The following is a 22622-nucleotide window of genomic DNA, read 5'->3' as shown; positions in this document are numbered from 1 at the left end:
AAAGAATTTTCAGACCAGCATGGTTCCCTTGCATGACCACGGCATGGCCAACTTTGCAACTGCCATTTCGGTAATACTTTTTTCCCTATCAGTGTCACCATCAGGGACAGGAATAAACACGCATGCATGAGCCAATTCAAATAAAAGTTTTGCGGTACCTGTGACGCAGGTCTGGGAACCATAGGACCTTGTTGCTGTCACCTTGTCATTCACTCTTTCACATGAACCTGATAAGCAATCACGACTCTCCTAAGGGGTTGAATGAGGAGGCCAGCGTCCTCTGACATGATTGGACGATGCTGTTGATAGGCTACTACCAGTTATCAACTGCCAGGCATGCTTCCAGCTGCTTCTTGGTGTTTGGTGACCCACCGTGGAAATGAGCTATGTTCAGAGTTACTTACTTACAAGGATGTGATCACTGTGTGTGTCTCTGAATTCTATTGTGGGGTCTCTGATTCCCATCTTGTACCTTATTCCTGGTGCTTAGAGTTCCTGCAAACACTCGAAACTGAAAAGTGTTTTTGCATTTATGTTTCTGTTATTGTTGAAATTATGCTGCCCTAGGGGTTGTCAACTACTTTCAAAGACAAAAAAAAAAAAAAAAAAAAAAAAAAAACTGGTGGGAGGTGTTGCATCGCATTCTTCAGAGAAGAGGTAGCTAGTATTTGCTAAACCAACTAGGAGACCCATTTTAACTAACATTGTTTGGGCTACCAAGATAAAATGAACGAAAAAGCCTGGTGACTAAAAAAACTTCACCTAGAACAATAAATAAGCAGGAAAGGCAAGAAAAGAAAAACAAATGATAATGACTTTTCAGTTACACCCAAATGAAAAGGAACGATGGCAGTTTTTCTAACTGATAGTTTCTTTGGTGGTACTTGGCACGTGTGGTTCTACAATCCCACAGTTTCAAATTGTTTTGCACAGATCCAAGGTGGGTGGGCAATGAAGGGGGATGGAGTGAGCCCCTTAACTGATGATTATTGATGATTGGCCTCTACTCATCCATGAAATCAACAAATACAGCAAGGAACTGCCCTCATGGAGTTAGTTAGCACTCTAGCTGGGGAGACCAGCAAAAACCTAATACATAAGTAAAATGTATAATATGTCTAGATACAGGTGAGCACTATGGATGTGATGGGTTGACCTGAGAGGCCTTCAGGAAGGGAGGAAGCCGACCGATGTGTGGGAAGAGCATGCCAAGCCTAGAGACCCACGGGGAGCTCATTCCTGGAAAATCAGCTGGAGAAAATGGAGACTCAGTGATGGGTACCCGGAACTCCAGTGAAATCATGACATCTAAATGTCTTTGTGAAAAATGGTCCTGAAGATAAAGCCAGGTGCTAAAAGAGAGCTGTTTCAGAATTGAGAGATTCTCAAATACCACGTGGCAGGTAAGCCTTGCCAGGCTTCAGTTGATCCTGTTTTTAGTGGGATAAGCTTCTTTGGGAGGCATCCGTGTGGGAAGTGTCAGCCTCTTAATTAGTTTGGCTTGAGGGAGGATAGGGGTAAATTTCAGAGATGAGTAGGAGCTTGTTAAGTAAGCAACCTGAGCCAAAGGGTGCTGAGCCTACAAGGGGGCCTGTGAGTGCATGTTGCTTCTTGCGACCTGCTACTCACAGACAAGGTGACCAACCCACTCCCCTTTGCCCGTAACTATCCTGATTTTATTTTTTTGAAACGGAGTCTTCCTCTGTTGCCCAGACTGGAGTCCAGTGGTACAATCTTGGCTTACTGCAATCTCCACTTCCTGGGTTCAAGCAATTCTCCTGCCTCAGCATCCCGAGTAGCTGGGATTATAGGCACCTACCACCACGCCCAGCTAACTTTTGTATTTTTTGTAAAGATGCGGTTTTACCATGTTGCCTAGGCTGGTCTCAAACTCCTGATCTCAAGTGATCCACTCACTTCAGCCTCTTAAAGTGTTGGGATTATAGGCATGAGCCACTGTGCATGGCCTGGACTTTTAAATTACATATGGAAATGTAAAAGAAATATTTATTAATTAGCATACAGTAGGTCATAATGAATTCCTGGAAAAATGTCATTTTAGAAATCTACTGACATGGAAAGATGCTCATCATATATTTTTAAGTGGAAATAAGATGCAAAATTGTTTCTAGATGGTAGTTTTTATGTTTTCCTTTTTGCCTTTTTTACTTTCTGTAGTGGACATGTAACCATGTAATAATAATTTTGTAATGAGAAAAAATACAGGCTGGGTGTGGTGGCTCACGCTTGTAATCCCAGCACTTTGGGAGGCTGAGGCGGGTGGATCACGAGGTCAAGAAATCGAGACCATCTTGGCCAACACTGTGAAACTCCATCTCTACTAAAAATACCAAAATTAGCTGGGCGTGGTGGTGCACGCCTGTAGTCCCAGCTGCTTGGGAGGCTGAGACAGGAGAATTGCTTGAACCCGGGAGGCGGAGGTTGTAGTGAGCAGAGATCGCGCCACTGTGCTCCAGCCTGAGTGACAAAGACACCATCTCAAAAAAATAAAAAACAAACAAACAAACAAAAAAACAACATCAAGAAAACCTTACAGGGAGAAATACTGAGTGGTGATTTGATGCTAAACAGCATCTCTCAAAAAAGACTCTTTGAGTTTCAAATTAAAAATCCAAGAATTGTGGATGAAACAAACTACACACAGAAACACACTAGAGTTTCATTCTGCACATGCAGTGGGAGTTTTCAGGAACACCCAGCTTTCAGTCAAGATGACCTGAGGCACCGGAGAGCTGGGGGAGGAGCTCCAGGGCAGATTCCTTTGACCAGGTATCTCAGGGACTCTGAGATAAGATTACCCTGATCTGAAAGCAATGGTTTCCAGTCTGTGCTAGACTTACCTTTGTAATGGAATTTGTTGTTGTTGTTGTTGTCGACACAGTCTCACTTTGTTGCCCAGGCTGGAGTGCAGTGGCATGATCTCGGCTCACTGCAACCTCCATCTCCGGGATTCAAGCGATTCTCCCACCTGCCTCAGCCTCCCGAGTAGCTGAGGTTACAGGTGGGCACCACCACACCTGGTTAATTTTTGAATTTTTAGTAGAGATGGGGTTTCACCATGTTGGTCAGGCTGGTCTCAAACTCCTGACCTCAGGCGAGGCGCCTGCCTTGGCCTCCCAAAGTGCTGGGACTACAGGCATGAGCCACTGCGGCCAGCCTGTTATGGAAATTGGTGCTAGCATAGCAACTTACCTTTATAGGACACTTCTGGGACTGTCTAGAAGATAATGCAATACATATATATGCAACATGAGTCACCCGCCTCCAGCATGAATCCCTAAATCTACAACTGTGTACTCAGATAGATATTCCTGGCACTTGTCATCACTTTGCATTAGTTTTGTGTTTTCTGTCATTTTATTCTGTAGTTTCCAATGACTGGTTCATTTTTTAATAATAGCGAACAATTATGCAGTGCTTCCTTTATCCTACGCACTGTTCTAAGTGCTTTAGGTAAATTTGTTAATCATCACAACAACTTAATGTGGTGCATGCTATTATTGTCCCCAAAGTTCTTACACAGGTGAGTTTTGGAGGTGGGGTTCCCACCCTGGCGCCTGGAGCTCACCCACTTTCTCGGCTGCCTCTTGCTCTGTCATCACCTGGGCCACCATTCCCATGACCTTTGCATTTCCTCGGAGTGTTTCCTGTGGCTCCTGGCACCCAGGGGACTTCAGTGTGTGCCTCTTTGCCTAATGTATGTACAGGCCCTCTCTCGGAATGTTCCATTCCAGATGCCTCCACCATGGGCTCATTGTGAAATAAACAATGCGTGGCCACTAAAGCAGTTCTTTGAAAATGCAGCGTCAACACACCCACATTGACAGCAATGCAAAGTCACTGAAATTTTCTAGAATGACATGAGAGAAAATAATCCTTATACATAGTCTTTTCCAACGCAAACTTCTCTTTTAAACACTTATTAGAAAAGTTTGCTAGTAAGGCAAGAAAGTAACTTTTAGATTGTTTTGAATGAGGGTTTGCTTTTTGGAACTCTTTCAAATTTTGATAGCCTTAACAAACTGCTCTTATTTAACAAACAGAAACAGCCAGGGTTAATCTGGAGCTTGGAGTTGATATGAAAATGGCCATTTCATCACCAGGCAATTCCTCCAGGCCACAAGTGAGGTCCATGGAGTAACACAGCCTGTGATTCCCTCCCTCACCCTTCACATCGATTGAAAATGTATCTTCAAAGACAGGACTCAGAAGCTCTTTTGATGCTTTTATTGACAATTTAGTACAATCTTAGAGTTGTCAGATAATCTCAACACATGTCACAGAAAATAGATTTTTTCTGCAAAGACTTTATTTCTATTTTGTGATACATTCATATTTTGTTACACCCTTCCTGTGCAAATAATACTGTGATTCGTTTTCATGTGTAGCGGATGCTGATTTTGCTTTTTTTGAGACAGAGTCTCACTCTGTTGCCCAGGCTGGAGTTCAGTGGTGTGATCTCGGCTCACTGCAACCTCTGCCCCCCGGGTTCAAGTGATTCTCCTGCCTCAGCCTCCCGAGAAGCTGGGATTACAGGCGCCTGCCACCGCGCCCAGCTCACTTTGTATTTTTAGTAGAGATGGGGTTTCGCTGTCTTGGCCAGGCTGGTCTTGAACTCCTGACCTCGTGATCCACCCACCTCAGCCTCCCAAAGTGCTGGGATTACAGGCATGAGCCACCGTGCCCAGCCTGCTCGAACTTATTTTAAGAATCACTGTTCTATTCTGGAAAGGGAAAAGACCACCACCAAGAAAGGAAAGGAGACCAAGCTGGACAGCCTAATAGTCTAACAGGGGTTCCTAGGGTGCCTGAGCTTGTGCGAGCAAACCTTGCTCAGGCACTGCAAGCCCAATGCAGCATGCAGGCTGGGAAGGCGCAATCATGCAAACCTCATCAGGAAGAAAGCTATGGATGATGGGAAACTCTGTGGGGTCCCTGTGACAGAAGGGAGCCACCTGATTTGTCACATCGGGGCAGTGTAAGGAACTGCAATTTAGTGGGATTGCCAGCGACACTAAGTCAGACCCCGATCAGGGTCTGGATTCCGTGTGGACACAAGCCACTGGTTGCCGGGGCTCATGCCTGCGACCTCTCTTTTTTTCCCTTACTATAGAGACTTTGATCTCTCTACCATTTCGATGTGAGCTTTGGGCTTCCTGTCGCAGGTCTGTTGTCACCGTGGGGCCGTGCTGGAGTCGGCAGATCTTCAGACAGCGAAGCCACATGAAGCTGTGGATGCTGATGTGGCTGCCACAGAGCCCAGTCTGTCCTCAGTGCAGGGCGTCTGAGAGGACAGGACTGTCCTGGGTGGCTGGAAGAAATGGATTATCTCAGGCAGTTAGGAAAAGAGGGACAGGTGTCCCGGGATGTGGAAAATTTGAGTTCATCCCCTCTCTTTCCTCCAGCAAGGATTTCAGGTGCTACATCTAAAAACAGAGGCCCTCTTGCCAATTTCATAATTTACAGAGTCTCTAAATCCAGAAGGGCCTCCATGCGCTAGTGATACTCATGCCTTCAGATATATTCACGATCTTCCTGAGAAGTCAGACAACACAAGTAGAACAAAAGATAGTGGTTGTGCTTTCTCTTCTGCGTAGTGTGCGTAAGAACATGAGGTTTGCCGCATGTCGTGTTGTTAATCTTTTGATTGTGCTGTGAATGGCTGAACAAAAAGCTGAAAGTTGGATCGAACTGAAATCCAGTCCATGTCAACATAAGGAATATTCTAGTGAGTTTACTGTCCTAAGAGAAGGTCTCTCCTGGGGAACCCCTGGGTGTGCAGAGCTCCCTGGGACTTGCAGATTGGACAGAGAGGGTGTGCCAAAGGGTCATAAACCCTTCTGATGGAGACAGTCCGGTGCGCCTTCATTTCAGTAGTTCTGGAAAGGCTCCTCTTTAAAGATTCTGGTTTAATAATGTTCACTTTTGTTCAGATTGAATATCATTTTGAAATCATTTCTAAACATGTCTCCTTTATAGGCACATTATCCATTAAATTTACAGAGGAGTCAAATGTATTCGCAAAACCTCCAAGCTGCAAAATGAATACTCAAAATCAAACTATAGATTTTTTGGTAATACTTTCAGAAAAACGATTTCTTTCTAAAGTTGCAAATCATGAAATGGAAGGAAAGCACATTAACTTGATTTCTTCCCTGTAATTCAAACATTCAACATTCAAATTAACTTTCATAATTTCTCACTTAGTTGACAAGTTGATTTATGCATAGTTGGCATTTCATTAATGCAATTTATAGAGATGGAATTCTTAAGGATAAACACATTTTTTTGACTATTGCCTGTGGTTCCTTGGGAATAGATGCTTTCTGAAAATTTAAATAAGAACATTACTGTTAAAGCCATGAATCTAGTTGAGAACCCACTGCAGTTCATTTTACAGAGAAACACCTTGTCAATGGCATCTTCACGGTGTTTACTGAAGGTAAAATGCAGGATATTAAACGCGAGAACTCTCTCTCCAGCTACTCATTCTGCCTGACTTGGATTCAGGTGAGAATGACCCATACATGGATTGCACTTGAATCTGTGCTCCGGAATTTGTGTCATCCTGAGGCTGAGAGCACCTCTTGCTGGTGTCACAGACGGCTCTGCTGTTTTGTGTGGACAAACTGAAAGGGATTCAGGAGCTTCTTCTGTAATTTTACTCTGCTGTTTTTCACGGACATAGTGAAAGGGATCCAGGAGGTTCTTCTGTAATTTGGCTGTAGTTGGACTTGGAAAAAAACTTGAAGAGTGTGTGTGTGTGTGTGTGTGTGTGCGCGCGCGCGCGCGTGTGTGTGTGTGTTTGAAAAGAGAATTAGCAAATGAAGGTAGGACACTGTGTATGCTCCCCCAGGATGGGGCGATGGGACGCCTGGTTGCCCTGGCTACACGTCGAACCAGTGGTCCCCCATGCAGACGCGGTTCCACTCGCAGCCACAGTTCCAGCACCACTCGAGCCTGCACTGGGGCTGCGGACACTTCATGTGCATGCAGCCTCCTGTTGTGGGGAGAAAACAAAGGTGTGGTGGGTTCGCAGCAAATACCTGGAAAATACGTATTCCCAAGCCAACACGCTAGCCTAGACATCACTTTCTAAGTGAATAATAACAAGCAATACAAGGACAGAGAGAAACTGAACTGAGGGGAAAAAATCAGAAAGCACAATAGGGCAGGCAGCTCTAAAGTGATGATATTCATTAAGAAATGAATGAAATTGAAGCATGTCACTTTTGTTGGTAACACATTTTATTTGTAAATCTGACTTTATTCTCCTGAAACGGGATTTAGAGACAAACGCTTCAAGTTTCACAGATAGGGGTTGATTACTCATTTAAATATATTTAAATATTAATATATTTAAAACATTAATATATTTATATTTAATTATATTTAAACAATATATTTATATTTAAATATATTTAAATATAAATATATTGATATTTAAAATATCAATATATTTATATGTGAATATATTAAAAATAATATATTTATATTTAAATATATTAATTAATAAAATTTGATATAACAATATAATGTATAATAATTTAAATGTATTTTGATTTATTTTTGCTCTTTCTATAGTGCTACTTACTTGGTTTGGCCAAATTCATAAAACAGGAACTGGGATAGCATATTATAATTATTATTCTTTCTTTCTTTTTTTTTTTTTGAGACAGAGTTTTGCAGTCTTGTCCTCCAGACCGGAGTGCAGTGGCATGATCTTGGCTCACTGCAACCTCCACCTCCCAGGTTCAAGTGATTCTCTGGCCTCAGCCTCTTGAGTAGCTAGGATTACAGGTGCCCACCACCACGCCCAGCTAATTTTTGTATTTTTAGTAGAAACAGCATTTCGCCATGTTGGCCAGGCTGGTCTCGAACTCTTGACCTCAGGTGATCCTCCCGCCTCGGCCTCCCAAAGTACTGGGATTACAGGCGTGGGCCACCTCACCCAGCTGGCATATTATTTTTAATAGGGAATATGTTCCTTAATGCTATGCAAAATTTTAATTAAGATGAGAGGGACAGAAAGGAAGTTACCAACAACGCTAGGTATTCTATGTCTATTATCTCATTCGCTTACCAAAGCACTTTGAGATAAGAGCATCATTCTGCTATAGAATTTCCCCAAGGTGAAGCACTTTGAAATGGTGAAGACAATGATTTCACCAAGGACTGTGTGATTCCAATGTCCCTTCTTTCACAGAACGGGTTCTTTTCAGCATGAGAGGAAAAGTCCCTTATCTTGGGACTTATTTTGGAATTATTCACCTCCCTCAGTTGTCAAACACAGACTCTATGAGTTTCTGGAGCGCAGACACCCCTGCTTCAGTCACCGTCGGGGAACTGAAGGGAGGAGGAAGTGATTTTATGAGGATGTACAGAGAACTGCTTCTGTCCGAATTTCCTGGATAACCCCAGCAAATGCAGTTTCTTGACTTGAATCCTCCCTAGTGTTGAAGGTGCTCCATTACTCACTCTTACCAATTATCTTGTTAATTGATTTTTCCTGCAAGATTTTCCAAGTAATTGCTTTGGTGCTATCTCACTTTTATTATTAGAAACCTGGCACGAGAACTTACACTAATTTAAAATATTTATGAATATATAAGAATAGGTATTTATTTTAAGATAACTTGCCTACATGTAAAATCCCCTGTTTTCCTAATTCTTTCTGGCTTGCTTTAAAGATCATAAATTACAGATGTGTGGAAAATAAAGGAGAAAACTTACAACACTTTTACCTTCATACTTTCCGCTTAGGTTTGTGCCATTTTCAGCACACATTGAATGGTTGTATATTTATGATGTAAATAATATGTTACATGGTGTGACATTATAAAACCACTTAAGTTTCTCTAAAATATAATATTTTATCATATCATAAATATATCATTATTATACCATGTATCGTAAAATATATTCAATCAAAATTATTGAGTAATACATTAAAACTTAATGAACTGTTAAAGCAATTCTAAATGAAAAGGTAACAAAGTTTCCTATTGTGATATTTAATATAAATAAGCATATATAAACATAAATATATATGAAGAGAGAGTGTGTGTGTGTGTGTGTGTCTGTGTATTTATTTATATATATATATATATATATATATATTTTTTTTTTTTTTTGAGATGGAGTCTCGCTCTGTCACCCAGGCTGGAGTGCAGTGGCGCGATCTCGGCTCACTGCAAGCTCCGCCTCCCGGGTTCACGCCATTCTCCTGCCTCAGCCTCCCAAGTAGCTGGGACTACAGGCGCCCGCCACCTCGCCCGGCTAATTTTTTGTATTTTTAGTAGAGACGGGGTTTCACCGTGTTAGCCAGGATGGTCTCGATCTCCCGACCTCGTGATCCACCCGCCTCGGCCTCCCAAAGTGCTGGGATTACAGGCGTGAGCCACCGCGCCCGGCCTATTTATTTATATTTTTTTGAGACGGAGTCTCACTCTGTCGCCCAGACTGGAGTACGGGACACAATCTGGGCTCACTGCCACCTCCGCCTCCCGGGTTCAAGCGATTCTCCTTCCTCAGCCTCCCGAGTAGTTGGAATTACAGGCACCTGCCACCATGCCTGGATACTTTTTATATTTTTAGTAGAGACAGGGTTTCACCATGTTGACCAGGCTGGTCTCAAACTCCTGACCTCGTGATCTGCCCACCTTGGCCTCCCAAAGTGCTGGGATTACAGGCATGAGCCACCACGCCTGGCTGATAGATGTGTTTTTCATACACAGTCCCTAACTCGTAACTCCCATAGCTCTTGTTACGGTCTTTTGTTATAATGTTGGGGCAATTCAGGCCTCAGAAACAGGCCCCAGAAAAGAGAATCTCTCCCTCTGACCTTTCCTTGACCTCCTTTTACCAGCCCAGGGCAGGACTGGAACCTTCCGCTGCTGTTCTGACTGTGGGTTATAAGACCCGGATTTCAGAAAGAGTCCTGTCCATCCCTGGAGGAAGGAATGCTGCACAGAGAGGCCAAGAAGAATCTAGACCGGCAGGCCTCGCAGGGTTTCCCTACTCCATCTATTACCCTGAGATCAAAGCCTTTCTGTCCCATCGCATTTCAACACGTCTGTCCATGCCTATTCCAGGAAGTCTCCATAGAGGGCCCCAGAGGACAGGGTTTGTTGAACACATGGAGGTTGCTGAACACAAGGAGGTTTCTGGTGGGCAGGGCACCCAGGGAAGGCTTGGAAGCTCCGCCACCCTTCCCCCATACCTCGCCCTCTGCATCTCTTTATCTGTATCTTTTGTAATGTCCTTTATAATAAACTGGTAAATGTGTTTCCCTGGGTTCTGTGAGCCACTGTAGCAAATAACAGAACCCAAAGAAGGAGTCATGGGAATCCCAATTTGAAGTCGGTTGATCAGAAGGTCCGGAAGCCCAGACTTGCGACCGGTGTCTGGCAGTCCTGTGGGACTGAGCCCCCAGCCTGAGGGATCAGACACTATTTCCTGGTAGACAGCGCCAGGGTTGAAGAGCAGGACACTCCCCCGGGGTGCACTGCAGAACTGATTGCTTGCTTGGTGCATGGGGAAAAACCCCCACACATTCCGTCACAGAAATCTTCTGTGCTAACTGTTGTTATTGAATGAGAGAATAGAAGAAGCATGTTGTTTGTTCTACACTGAGATGGAATGCCAAAAATTAATACCAAGCATTTAATGAATCTGGGATACTCGCATTGTAAATAATGTCTTGTTACAGAAGCTAGAATTACAATGGCCTGGTACAGTAAGAATGGAAATGGGAAGAGAGGATATTCACGTGATTAACTTTCTTTCCTCCCTAGTGCTTAGTAAACACAAGGCCATATAGCTAGACCCCAGGCCATGAAGGAGCATGGAGGACCACAATTCTAAATGCTTTGCCAGCTTAAAAGTAAATGCATACAGGAAACCACTGAAACTTCATGCAGATTTGTGGATATAGACATGAAGGGAATGTGGCTTCCTTTGTAGTGAGTTCTGTCTGCAGATGGACACTCAAACCATGAAAAGCTCAGCCTATGCCAGGCACTCGACATCGTGGCTCCGGCCAGCAATTCTTCCATTAGATTTAATGAGAGCGTGGAAGTCCCTGAACAACCTGAAGGCAAATTTAAGGAGCACCACACGCTCAGTCAGGGAATGGAGCCAGAATCTCATCTGCTTGAGATGGAAGTGAAGACATTTCTGGAGACTGGAGGGGATTATAGGACAAAGTACCAGGGTTTAGCCTGTGCTTAAAATGGAAATTCCTCGCATTATCATTCAGCTTCTCTGAGGGAAGAAGGGCATTCCTGAAACACAACTGAGTACGTAACAGGCCATGAACCTTGGTGAGAACCAGGTAACATCCTTGGTCATAGAGCCTATGTCTTGTTTCAGTTATAGTGGTGCACTTTTAAACAGTTTAGGCCATCGCTAATAAGCTTCAAGTCTCAGCTTTTCTATTTGTAAGTTAAAAATTTGGAGGTAAAAAATTAGTGCTTTCATTTATAGTACATCACAATATTTCCAAGAAATAGCCCGACAGGGAGAAACTTTCTTACAGTCACGAACCGTATGACTCCTACAACTCCATCTTTGGAGGCGCCGGCGTGCTCTGAGTCCAGGGCAGATCTGATGAATGATTTTCCTGCTTCTCACCATAGAATATCTCCCTGCCTCACAGGATCAAGTCCAAGCCCCAAACCTGCGGTTCGGGGACCCACATTCTGCATCCTACCCACTGCTTCAGCTGAGGCTCCTGTGTGTGGTGCCTGGAACACCAGCAGCAGGGGCTGCCTCCACACACTGGGTCGTGCACACCGGTGCCTTTGCTCATGCAGTCCTGGGGCCTAGGATGCCTCCTCTTGCTCCTCCTTGCCTCGCTCATATCTGCCCATTCTTCAATTCTTGACTGGTATCATCTCTTCCAGGAAGCCTCCTCCTCCGGGTCTGTGTGCCCTGATAGCTTTCTTCCCTATATTATTTTATTAAAGAGATCTGTTTATGTGTCTATCTCTAAACTGTTTACAAGCTAAGTTTTTGTTTGTTTGTGTTTTATTTATTTTTTTTTGAGACGGAGTCTCACTCTGTCACCCAGGCTGAAGTGTAGTGGTGCAATCTTGGCTCACTGCAACCTCCACCTCCTGGGTTCAATCGATTCTTGTGTCTCAGCCTCCCGAGTAGCTGGGATCACAGGTGCCTGCCACCACACCCAGCTATTTTTTTTTCTTTTTTTTTCGTATTTTTACTAGAGACAGGGTTTCAGTGTTAGCCAGGCTGGTCTTGAACTCTTGAACTCAAGTGATCTGCCAGCCTTGGCCTCCCAAAGTGTTGGGATTACAGGCGTGAGTCACTGCACCCAGCTTACAAGCTAAGTTTTAATTTGGCAAATATTTATTGTCTGGGCACTCTTCTGGGATTGGAGCCTAGACAGTCAAGGTCCCTGACCTCACCAGCTTACGTTCTAAACGGCGACAGACAGGAAACATGTAAATGAACAAATTAAGCAATGATCTGGGAAGGAGGTGGTGCTATGAAATTATTATTAAACTGGTGGGTGGGACTCATTGGGTAAAGGAGGAAGCAGACACTGAGATAGAAAGGGAGGAAAGCAGGCTGGACAAAGGAGAAGCACAGCTCAGGCACAGCCTGAGAGGCCTGAGCTGATGCCCAGGAGCTCTGGGGCTGGGGCAGCTCTCAGGATGGTCCTGAATTTGGTTAGTGGGTTGGGTATTATGACCACCTCCAAGCAGCAGTCATGGGACACGAGCTCTCTGGGGAAGGGGAGGGAGCCAGAACTAATTCTTTTGGCAGAGGTGATTGCCCAGAGAGCTCAAGGCCATCCGCAGGCAGGCCCCCTGCAGAGGAAATGGCAGTGCTTCCCCCTCCAGAGGTCGGATGGTGCTGACAGCGCCCCCCACAGGAGGGCAGGGGTCTTTGGCAGGGTGGTAAGGGGCGATCTCACTGAAAAGAGGTCAGCTGGGCTGAGATCTGAAAGACAGGAAGGAGCCAGCCATGCGCAATGACGACACAGAAGCGTCCTGGGGAGGACTGAGGGAGTGGGAGTGGGACCCGTGTGGTTGCAATGTCAGCGGGGACCCACGGGGAGAAGGGCAGGACTCACCTGGCCTTTGAGAAGTCTACGCGTCTATGTAGAGGATGGATCGTAAATATGCGAGAGTGGAGGCAAGAGCCCCTTTGGGAGGCGGTACTTGGAAGAGGAGGCGGGCAAGCAGGGCACTGGCTGGGGATGTGGAGTCAGAGCTGGGCAGATGCTGGATCAGAGCACGGGGAAGGCCGTGGTGACCGGGGCGTAAGGAAATGGGTAGAATGAAGGATGAGCTTTAGCTTAGTGGCTTGAGGAACTGGGCGGTGCTGTTGACTGAGGTGGGGTGCGCTCTAAAGGAAAAGGTTTTCTAGGAGCAGCTAGCGCTCTGCTTTGTAAAATTTGAGCTGTCCATTGAACAATCAGTGGAGACACTAAGGAAGCAGCTGGCTATTTGAGTCAGACCCGGGGATGAGATGAGGGTGGGGTGTAGATTTGGGAGCCATCAGTACAGGGATAGTATTTAAGGCCACAAGACTGGGCTGTGTGTTATGTGTCACAAAGGCGAAGTGTCTCAGGTGTCCCCACAAGCTGATAGTAAGTGCTGAACCAAACAACCACAGAGAAGAGAAACAAAAAGCAACAGGTCCAGGCTCTCTGACCACTTCCTTTTTTTTTTTTTTTTTTTTTTTTTGAGACAGAGTCTCGCTCTGTCGCTCAGGCTGGAGTGCAATGGCGTGATCTCAGCTCACTGCAAATTCTGCCTCCCAGGTTCAAGTAATTCTCGTGCCTCAGGTTCCCAAGTAGTTGGGACTACAGGCATGCACCACCATGCCCAGCTAACTTCTCTATTTTTAGTGGAGACAGGGTTTCCCCATGTTGGCCAGGTTGGTCTCGAACTCCTGACCTCAGGTGATCCACCCGCCTTGGCCTCCCAAAGTGCTGGGATTACCAGTGTGAGCCACCACGCCCAGCCTCACTGACCATGTCTTATCTTGCAAACTGCCACCACCAGAGCCTGGGCTAACGAGGAGGCCACTAAGGCATGGACCCCAGACCCGCTGGGAAAATTCTCCACCTGTCGTGCCTGTGATGCCTGCCAGAAGAGGGAGCATGGGTAGGTGTTTAAGGAGCTCCACTGAAGACAGAGACCTGGCTGATTTTTACTAATTGTTTCTCTAAGGTTATACAACACACATGTTTATTACAGAAAAGCACACAAAGAAATAAAGTCCTCTTTGACCCTATCATGCCTAGAGCTACTCACTATGACATGGTAACATCTTGCTTCCAGTCTTTTTCTTCTGATTCTATTTCTTCCCATACATACACTTATTTCCAAACTGACATCATGTACCACTTGCTTTGAAATTCTGGTTTCTCACTTAGGATGGATGTAAACCTTTCCGCCATGCCTTCATAACTTCTTCATCCACACGAACCAGCACACATCTCATGCAGTGCATTTGATACACTGTCTCCGTTACTCCTCCTGCCCATCCTGTGAGGAAGTCCCATTGAAATCCATCTTATGAGTGAGGAAACTGGTGCTCACACAGCCACAGTCCATGGCAGAGTCCTAACTCCTGCAACACTGCAATGTGGGGCTGTGTGATGCTTTACCATGGATTTATCACAAAATAAACCAATCTTTCTCATACTGAGGCCATTAGACACTTAGATGATTTTGAGTTTACCGTACTATACATAATGCTGTAGTTGGCACTTTTTTTCCTAAAATGTGTGTGGGGGTCGGGGGGTGGTGTTTGTATATTATATATTTCAGATTATTTCTTTAGGATAGATTTTCAGAGGTAGAATTATTGGGTCAAATAATATAAAGTCTTTATATATGTATTGCCAAAGTGGTTTCCAGAAAAGTTACACTAATTTATGATGTCCTCACCAACCTTGAGAATTACTATTAAAAAACAAAACAAAACAAAAAATTAAGGCCGGGCATGGTGGCTCACACTTTGGGAGGCCAAGGTGGGTAGATTACCTGAGATCAGGAGTTCAAGACTAACCTGGCCGACATACAGTGAAACCCCATCTGTACTAAAAAATCCAAAAATTAGCTGGGTGTGTTGGCGTATACCTGTAGTCCCAGCTACTTGGGAAGCTGAGGCAGGAGAATCTCTTGAACTCGGGAGGTGGAGGTTGCAATGAGCCGAGATCGTACCATTGCACCCCAGCCTGGGCGACAGATCAAGACTATCTAATCTCTGTGCTTTACACCCTTGTCAGTGAAATACCAGGCCTGTGATCCTAAACCATCATACATCTTCTCCTGGGAAGGGCCCTTCCATGTTCTTTCCCTCCCATTTCCCAGTGCAGCCTGCTAACCAGTGAGTGGTGGTGGAGACTAGAGAAGCTCTTTCCTTCTATCCCATCGATGCCTTCTGCTCTTTATAGGTGCCTGCCAATCCCTGCATTTTCTAGGAGCATTGCTGCATGCCACGGAATAATAAGGACATGCTGGGTAAATTCTTTATTTTCTCTGCAGGAAGCCACTGATCCAGCACTAAGGATTTGGACTGAGCTAAGCCAGCACCTGCGGCTCTGGGATGTGTTCAAGCACACTCTTGTTTGCATTAATGAAGACTTCCCGAAGGGCACAACTGAAAAGAGAGAGGTTTGAGTGCCCATCCTAGGATGGCTGGGCTTCCCTCCCGCAAGTCAGCTCTGGGCAACCTGCCAGCCAGGGCATCGCTGATGCTCATTGAGGAGAAGCTGGGAGAGGCTGCAGCTGGCTTCATGTCATCGCTCATCTGTGACGGTGCTGCTGACTCTGGCTTTTGCACATGTACAAGTGCATCGCATTGAGAACGGGCTCTCTGACCACTGCTTGTGATGGCTTTGCTCTGAGTGGCATGTCCAGGATAGACAGCAGGAAGTCCCCCATTGGTACTGAGTCATCAGGGGCAGGCCACAGGGATCTTTAAATATAGATGAGAGTTTAATTTTGAATAATGTTGCAAAGCTGGGGAAGGCTACAGACTGACGGCTGGCAGACAACAGGGTCATATGGTGCAGCCTCAGTGCTGGGGAAGGTCACCAGGGAGGATGGAGAAACCACAGTTGCCTCCTGACTGCCACTTATCCTCAACCACCTTCCATATCTTGGTTCTAGTTTCTATATTTATTCCCTTTCCAACCACATAAATGCTAACTATGTGCCTCACATAGCCATGGAACTACTCACTCATTAAATATTTCTGTGTAGCAAAAACAATAATAATGATAATGGGTAACATTTCTCAAGGGGTTACCCAACACACCAGGCACCTTCAGACAGCATCTCATTTAATCCTGGGATCCCTGACTGGCATGATTCTCCCCACAGAGCCCACGACATCCTCATTCTCTGCTCAGCACCGACTCACCATTTTTTTCCACTGGTACATGGCAGCGGGGACAGGGCTTGGTGGTTTTCTTGATGGTTTCTTTGGAGGCTTCTTCCCAACGAGCCTGCTCTGCGGCTCTTTCATCAACTCTGTAGGCCTGGGTAAGCAAAGAGGAAAGGCATTTAATCTCAGCTTTCTTTTACTGGGATCGGGGTTTAGGTTCCCTGTACGCTGGTACAGGAAATTCTTGAAGACAGGAGTGCCTTCGGGCAAGAAGCCTAAATATCAACGCACTTGACAAATGCCAGACAGTTACTGGGCAGATGGGGATGCTGTCTTGGCATGTGGCGTATGCGTTGGAGCGGGGAAGAGATTGTTCGGTTTTGTAGTGTGAGCTCCTCTATTCTGTTGTTTTGCATAATTGTAATAAATAACACCTATCAGGTGCTTAATATGCAGGCAAGGCGATCAATGCTCAAATACACTTCTCATCAGACACTTCATCAGATGTGAAGTGAGTGTCTAGTTTTTATTTCACATCGAGGATTAGACGGGTGAAAACATGGCCCAAAGCTGGTAAGTGGGAGCATCTGTGTGACTCTGGATTCTTTGCTTTTAAACTTTGCTCTACATCTTGTTATCCTTCCTTGCACCTGGCAAATGGGGAACTCCAAATGTTGTCACAGATGGGACAGGAGCAAGAACAGGAAATGAAGTTGATGTGCCAGAGAGGGCAGTAGGAGCTGTGAGTGAAGATTGTGGCTCTGGAGCCGGCTGTCTGGTTCAAATCCCAGCTCCACCCAGAGGGGCGACTCTGGAAACATTCCCCAAGCTCTCTCACAGTCCTCATCTCTTCGATGAAATGCCTTGTGCATTGGGGGTATGGAGGACTTCAGTGTGGCAAGCTTTTAAATACGTTTGCTGACCTTTTTCATGTCACCGAGAGCTGGGTGGTGCCTACACCATCATGTATAAGGAGGTTTTCTGGTGGGAGTGGAAGCAAGAGGTCCTGGGCTGGCTGTGGTTGGCATCTGTGACCTTAAGGACCAGTCATTTGGGGATTATCCCCAGATAAGATGAAGCATCACCAAAAACATGAATCCAAACTTTGTCATTTCACTTTCGAATTCCAAACCTTTTTGAAATGTTAAAGTTTTTGAATCTTTGTGGATGAAGTATCATGATGAGAATAACTGTGCTGCATTTAATAGTTTCTTTAGGAATTAGTGCTCATGTTTCTGTTATTTCCGTGGAAAGTGAATTCTTCCAGGGCCAAGATCATGCTTCAGAAATCCTCACATCTCATTTCTGGCATAGCATCTGGTACACAGCAGGTGCTTAGTACATTTTAGCCAAGGGAATGAATGAATGACACAGCCCAGGAAGGCACTAAACTTTCAGTCATCCAGAATAGGACCCTGTGAAATGGGAAGGGCATGTGGGTGCATCCCTGACAGTGGTGGGGGCACCACAGACAAGCTTTGCCTAGGGCTGGTCCCTGGGTGAAGCCAATTTCATTTCTGTTACTGAGCCATCATGTGCACAAAGGAAACATGCTTTGATAACGGCCAGGGTGTCACGTGATTGTTAGAATAACGCGGAGTCAGCTGCTAGAAGGCAACGGTAGGTGAATGAGTGCTTCCTTTGCTAAGATCCACTCACGGCAGAGGCCCAGTGAGGGCGCTGTGGTTAGTGAGGGCCATTTCACAACTTGGTAACTAGGTATGTGTCTTCACAATGCATCTTCCAGTCACCAGAGTCACGTGTGGTCCTAACTGTCAGTGACACGTAGCAAACACCCATCCCCCCCACCGACGTGCACCCCAGTGCCACCCCGCCTCATGTTCCATGCTATTCTTTTTCAGGTCTAGGAGTCTGTAGCTCTGTAGCAGTGGTTTACAACTGCTTGCTGGTGGCAAGTTGGCAAGTCATACAAATTGGAGAAAAATAGAATTTTACTTATTAGAAAATAATTTCAAAATGCCATTTTTTTTTAGCAAAACATGGCATTCTGCATGCGAAGGGCAATTTCTCCCAGGTCCACACACCTAAAAATGCTGGATCAAATATGGAAAAAAATCTTTTATAAACATGTGGCTGATAGGGTGGGAAGGTAAAGGAAATCCTTAAAGACAGTAAATCCTCCTGGTTTGGGAGGAAGGAGCCTGGCATTTGCTGTGGGGCTATCTTCTTAGTCCCGGGTGCCTGTCATCCGGGTCTTCCCAGGCCCTAAGGGCACAGGCAGGAGACAAAGCCTCCAGCTGAAGCAGGGTAGGAGGTAGAATCCAGTTTTACTACACACAGAGGACCTGGACTCCTGAGGGTGACGTTCTTAGTGGAGGAAGCCAGGGTGAAAGCCTGCCCAGAAGAAAAAATTGATAGATACATGCTGAGACCACTCAGGCTGGGTTCTGTGATGCGGCAGGTTTGGAAAACATTTTTCTGAACATTCCTAATCATCAGGCCTTGGACACAAGGGTTGGTGAAAAGAATTCATCCTATCTGATTAGCTTTAAAAAACCTCAAGCCAAAAATTAATTTGAAATATTACCAGATTGGCAGTATACCCTGGAACCAAGCGGAAGCAAAAATATCTTTTGTGGAGCACAGCATGTAAAAAAGCCAAACCTCAAAGAAATTACACAAATAAAAGTCTAAGACATCTGGGATCACAATAAAAAAGTTAAAAAGTCACCTAATACAGGAGGAAACTAGCTACATGAGTGAAAGTCACAGAATTACAGAAACTGCAGAATCTAACCAGCAAAGGTTGTAGATATTGGAATGGCCAGAGACAGAGTACTGGTCGGGTGTAGTGGCTCACACCTGTAATCCCAGCAGTTTGGGAGGCTGAGGCAGGTGGATCACTTGAGGCTGGGGGTTCGAGACCAGCCTGGCCAACATGGTGAAACCTTGTATCTGCTAAAAACACAACGGTTAGCCAAGCGTGGTGGCGTGCACCTGTAGTCCCAGCTACTTGGGAGGCTGAGGCCAGAGAAGAACCTAAGAGGCAGAGGTTGCAGTGAGCTGAGATTTTGTCACTGCATTCCAGCCCCAGTGATGGAGTGGGACTTTGTCTCAAAAAAACCAAACTGAGTATAAACTAAATATATTTGTTATGTTTAAATAAATAAAGGTCATGATAATGGAATAAGAGACTGTCACAATTAACTAGGAAGATGTGAAAAAGAAACAAATTTCTTTGTTTTGTCCATTTTTCTGGACAGGAAACACTAATAATTAAAATTAGAAACTCAGTTGATGAGTTACATAGCAAATTAGATACAAATGAAGAGAGAATTTGTGAACTGAAAGATGGAGCTGAAGAAATTACATAAAATGCCAAGAAGTAAAAAATATGAAAAGGAGATTAAGAGATGGGGGAATAAGGTGAGAAGGTCCAGTGTTTTTCTAATTAGAGTTCTAGAAGGAGATAACAAAGAGCATGAGAGAGAAACAATGTTTGGAGAGAATGGCAAAAAAAAAAAAAAAAAATTATCTACGAAGAAGTTACAATTATTTCCCCAGCTGATTTCTTAATGCATGGGTGCTGGCAGACAGTGATGGTATCTTCAAAGCACTGACAGAAAATACCAGCCCACTTAGAATTCTATCCAAGCAAAATTAATTTTTAGGAATGAGTATAAATAAAAACACAGTCATAAAAAACAGCATTTCCCATCAACAGAAGTTCACTAAAGAAACACGGATTTGGGAGGCCGAGGCAGGCAGATCACGAGGTCAGGAGTTTGAGACCATCCTGACCAACATGGTGAAACGCCATCTCTACTAAAAATACAAAAATTAGCTGGGCATGGTGGTGGGCGCCTGTAGTCCCAGCTACTCAGGAGGCTGAGGCAGGAGAATTGCTTGAAACCAGGAGGCGGAGGTTGCAGTGAGCCAAGATCGTGCCACTGCACTCCAGCCTAGGTGACAGAACGAGACTCCGTCTCAAAAAAAAAAAAAAAAAAAAAAAAAAAAAAGAAAAGAAAAAAAAAGAAACATGGAATTAGGAAAAGTCCAGAAGGAGCCAGGAGTTGCAAGAGGAAACTGTGAGAAGAGAAAATGGGTAATGTTTGGTAAGTCACAGGAAATACTCATTGTATAAAACTGTAAATGATGCTTAATTTGCTGGTTTTAAAAAAGAAAAAATACAAGTAGGCTGGGTGTGGTGGCTCATGCCTATAATCCTAGCACTTTGGGAGGCCAAGGTGGGTGGATCACCTGAGGTCAGGAGTTCGAGATCAGCCTGGCCAACATAACGAAACCCGTCTCTACTAAAAATACAAAAATTAGCTGGGCGTGGTGCACATGCTACTCGAGAGACTGAGGCAGGAGAATCGCTTGAACCTGGAAGGTGGAGATTGCCGTGAGCCGAGATGGTGCCAGTATACTCCAACCTGGCTAATGGAGTGAGACTTTGTCTCAAAAAAAAAAAAAAAAAAAAAAAAAAAAAAAGAGAAAAAATCAAAGTCGAACTAGATGCTGGACAAGAATAGTACAGAAGTGGCCGGGCACGGTGGCTCAAGCCTGTAATCCCAGCACTTTGGGAGGCCGAGATGGGCGGATCACGAGGTCAGGAGATCGAGACCATCCTGGCTAACACGGTGAAACCCCGTCTCTACTAAAAAATACAAAAAACTAGCCGGGCGAGGTGGCAGGCGCCTGTAGTCCCAGCTACTCGGGAGGCTGAGGCAGGAGAATGGCGGGAACCCGGGAGGCGGAGTTTGCAGTGAGCTGAGATCCGGCCACTGCACTCCAGCCTGGGCGACAGAGCGAGACTCCGTCTCAAAAAAAAAAAAAAAAAAAAAGAATAGTACAGAAGTGTGAGAATTGGATGATTCTAACATGCTGGCATGATTCAGGCAGAGGGTCATTAGAGTTTTTTACATTAATGTATGTGTACATTCTAAGGTAATCAATAAAATAAAAGAGAAAGCAATTTACTTCTAAACAAGGAAAAATACAGTGGAAAGGCAAAGAAAAGAGTTAGTCAAAAGAAAGGCAAGAAGTAAAAGTAAAACTATAGAAATGTAGAAAGCATAAAATAAAATGGCAGAAATGACTGCAAGTATCCCAGCACTCACAACCCATGTGGACAGAATGTCACTGAGGGCAGGGCTTGCTAAACTCTAGAGTCTAACTCTTATCTGGGAGGCCTTGTCTGCAGGAGGAGCATTCAGGGGCTGAAGTTCCTGGCTCAGGTGTGTGCACACATAAAGCCTTTGTTACATATTGCCAAGTTAAGAGCATTTTCAACTGGGCGAATGCAATGTTTATTCTAACAAAGGATGTTATAGTCAGCCCAAGAGAAAGATTCAGAGCTCAACTTCGAGAAACCTCCTGCCTGTCAATAGCACATTACTGGAGGGGAATTACAAACTGGAAACTTGCAAATTTATATTAACATGCTCAATTCTTTCCAGGAAGAAAGATTAAAATGATGGCAAAGGAAGAGAAATAATTGCTTCTCAAAATACCAATTTTCTCTGACTTCTGATCCCCAGAGCACACAAAGCAGAGTGGGTGTAACTTGCAGGCCCACCAGAAAGCAACTAGGATTTCCCAAAAGGGCTCTGGATCTAACACCTCCAGCAGCAAACGTCCTTCAAATCAGGGTACTGCAAGCTGAATACCTAGGAGTGATTACAAAACACTCCCCATGTAAACATTTCCACACTAGTGTGCACTGAGCTACTGGATGGGCCAGTTCACCCAGCGGAGAGGGAGGTAGCTAGGACGGTTTGATCCCTAGACTGGAAGAGAGAAAACTGAGAGCAGCAATTTCTGTTTTCACCTGCAAGGATATGTACCATTATCATTTCCTTCACAGACTCTGCACTGGGGCCAACGTTACTTCTTCCCCGGATCAACATGTTGAAATCCTACCCACCAAGGTGATGCTACTGGGAGGTGGGGTCTTTGGGAGGTGATTAGGTCATGAGGGTGGAGCCCTTATGAAGGGATTCACGCCCTTATTAAAGGGAACCCAGAGAGCTCTCTTGCCTCTTCCACTATGAGAAGACCCTGTGAGAAGCCAGCAGTTTGCAGCCAGGAAGAGAGACCTCCCCAGATCTAGAGCCTGAGGTTGAGGCTTGCTGGGCTGAGCTTGGGTTCCTGCAAGCCATGGGCAGCAGTGTGGGTGGAGAGGCACCCTCATGTCCACCCCACAGGACACCGGAGCTGCTGAGGGGCCGAGGCACATGTGAGCCAAGGAGTCAAGGACCCCCACA

General features: G+C 45.0%; 1 protein-coding gene across 5 annotated transcripts in view; it reads right to left on the bottom strand.

Moving 5' to 3' along the window:
* Positions 1 to 4233: 4233 nt before the first annotated feature.
* PRKN (parkin RBR E3 ubiquitin protein ligase) overlaps positions 4234 to 22622 on the bottom strand; it is a 1397785-nt gene continuing 1379396 nt past the window's right edge. For all 5 annotated transcript variants that reach the window (XM_073022292.1, XM_073022290.1, XM_073022291.1 and 2 more), the window contains 2 exons: positions 16429 to 16546; positions 4234 to 7021 (listed from right to left, as the gene is read on the bottom strand). In XM_073022292.1, the coding sequence (XP_072878393.1) occupies positions 6909 to 7021; positions 16429 to 16546 (231 nt within the window). In that variant the 3' untranslated portion in view covers positions 4234 to 6908. The remainder of the gene's footprint in view (positions 7022 to 16428; positions 16547 to 22622) is intronic.

Source organism: Chlorocebus sabaeus, chromosome 13, assembly GCF_047675955.1.
Source record: "Chlorocebus sabaeus isolate Y175 chromosome 13, mChlSab1.0.hap1, whole genome shotgun sequence".
NCBI classification, from domain to species: domain Eukaryota; kingdom Metazoa; phylum Chordata; class Mammalia; order Primates; family Cercopithecidae; genus Chlorocebus; species Chlorocebus sabaeus.
The sequence above is the reverse complement of the archived record's forward strand: the minus strand, read 5'-3'. Positions and strand labels throughout refer to the sequence as shown.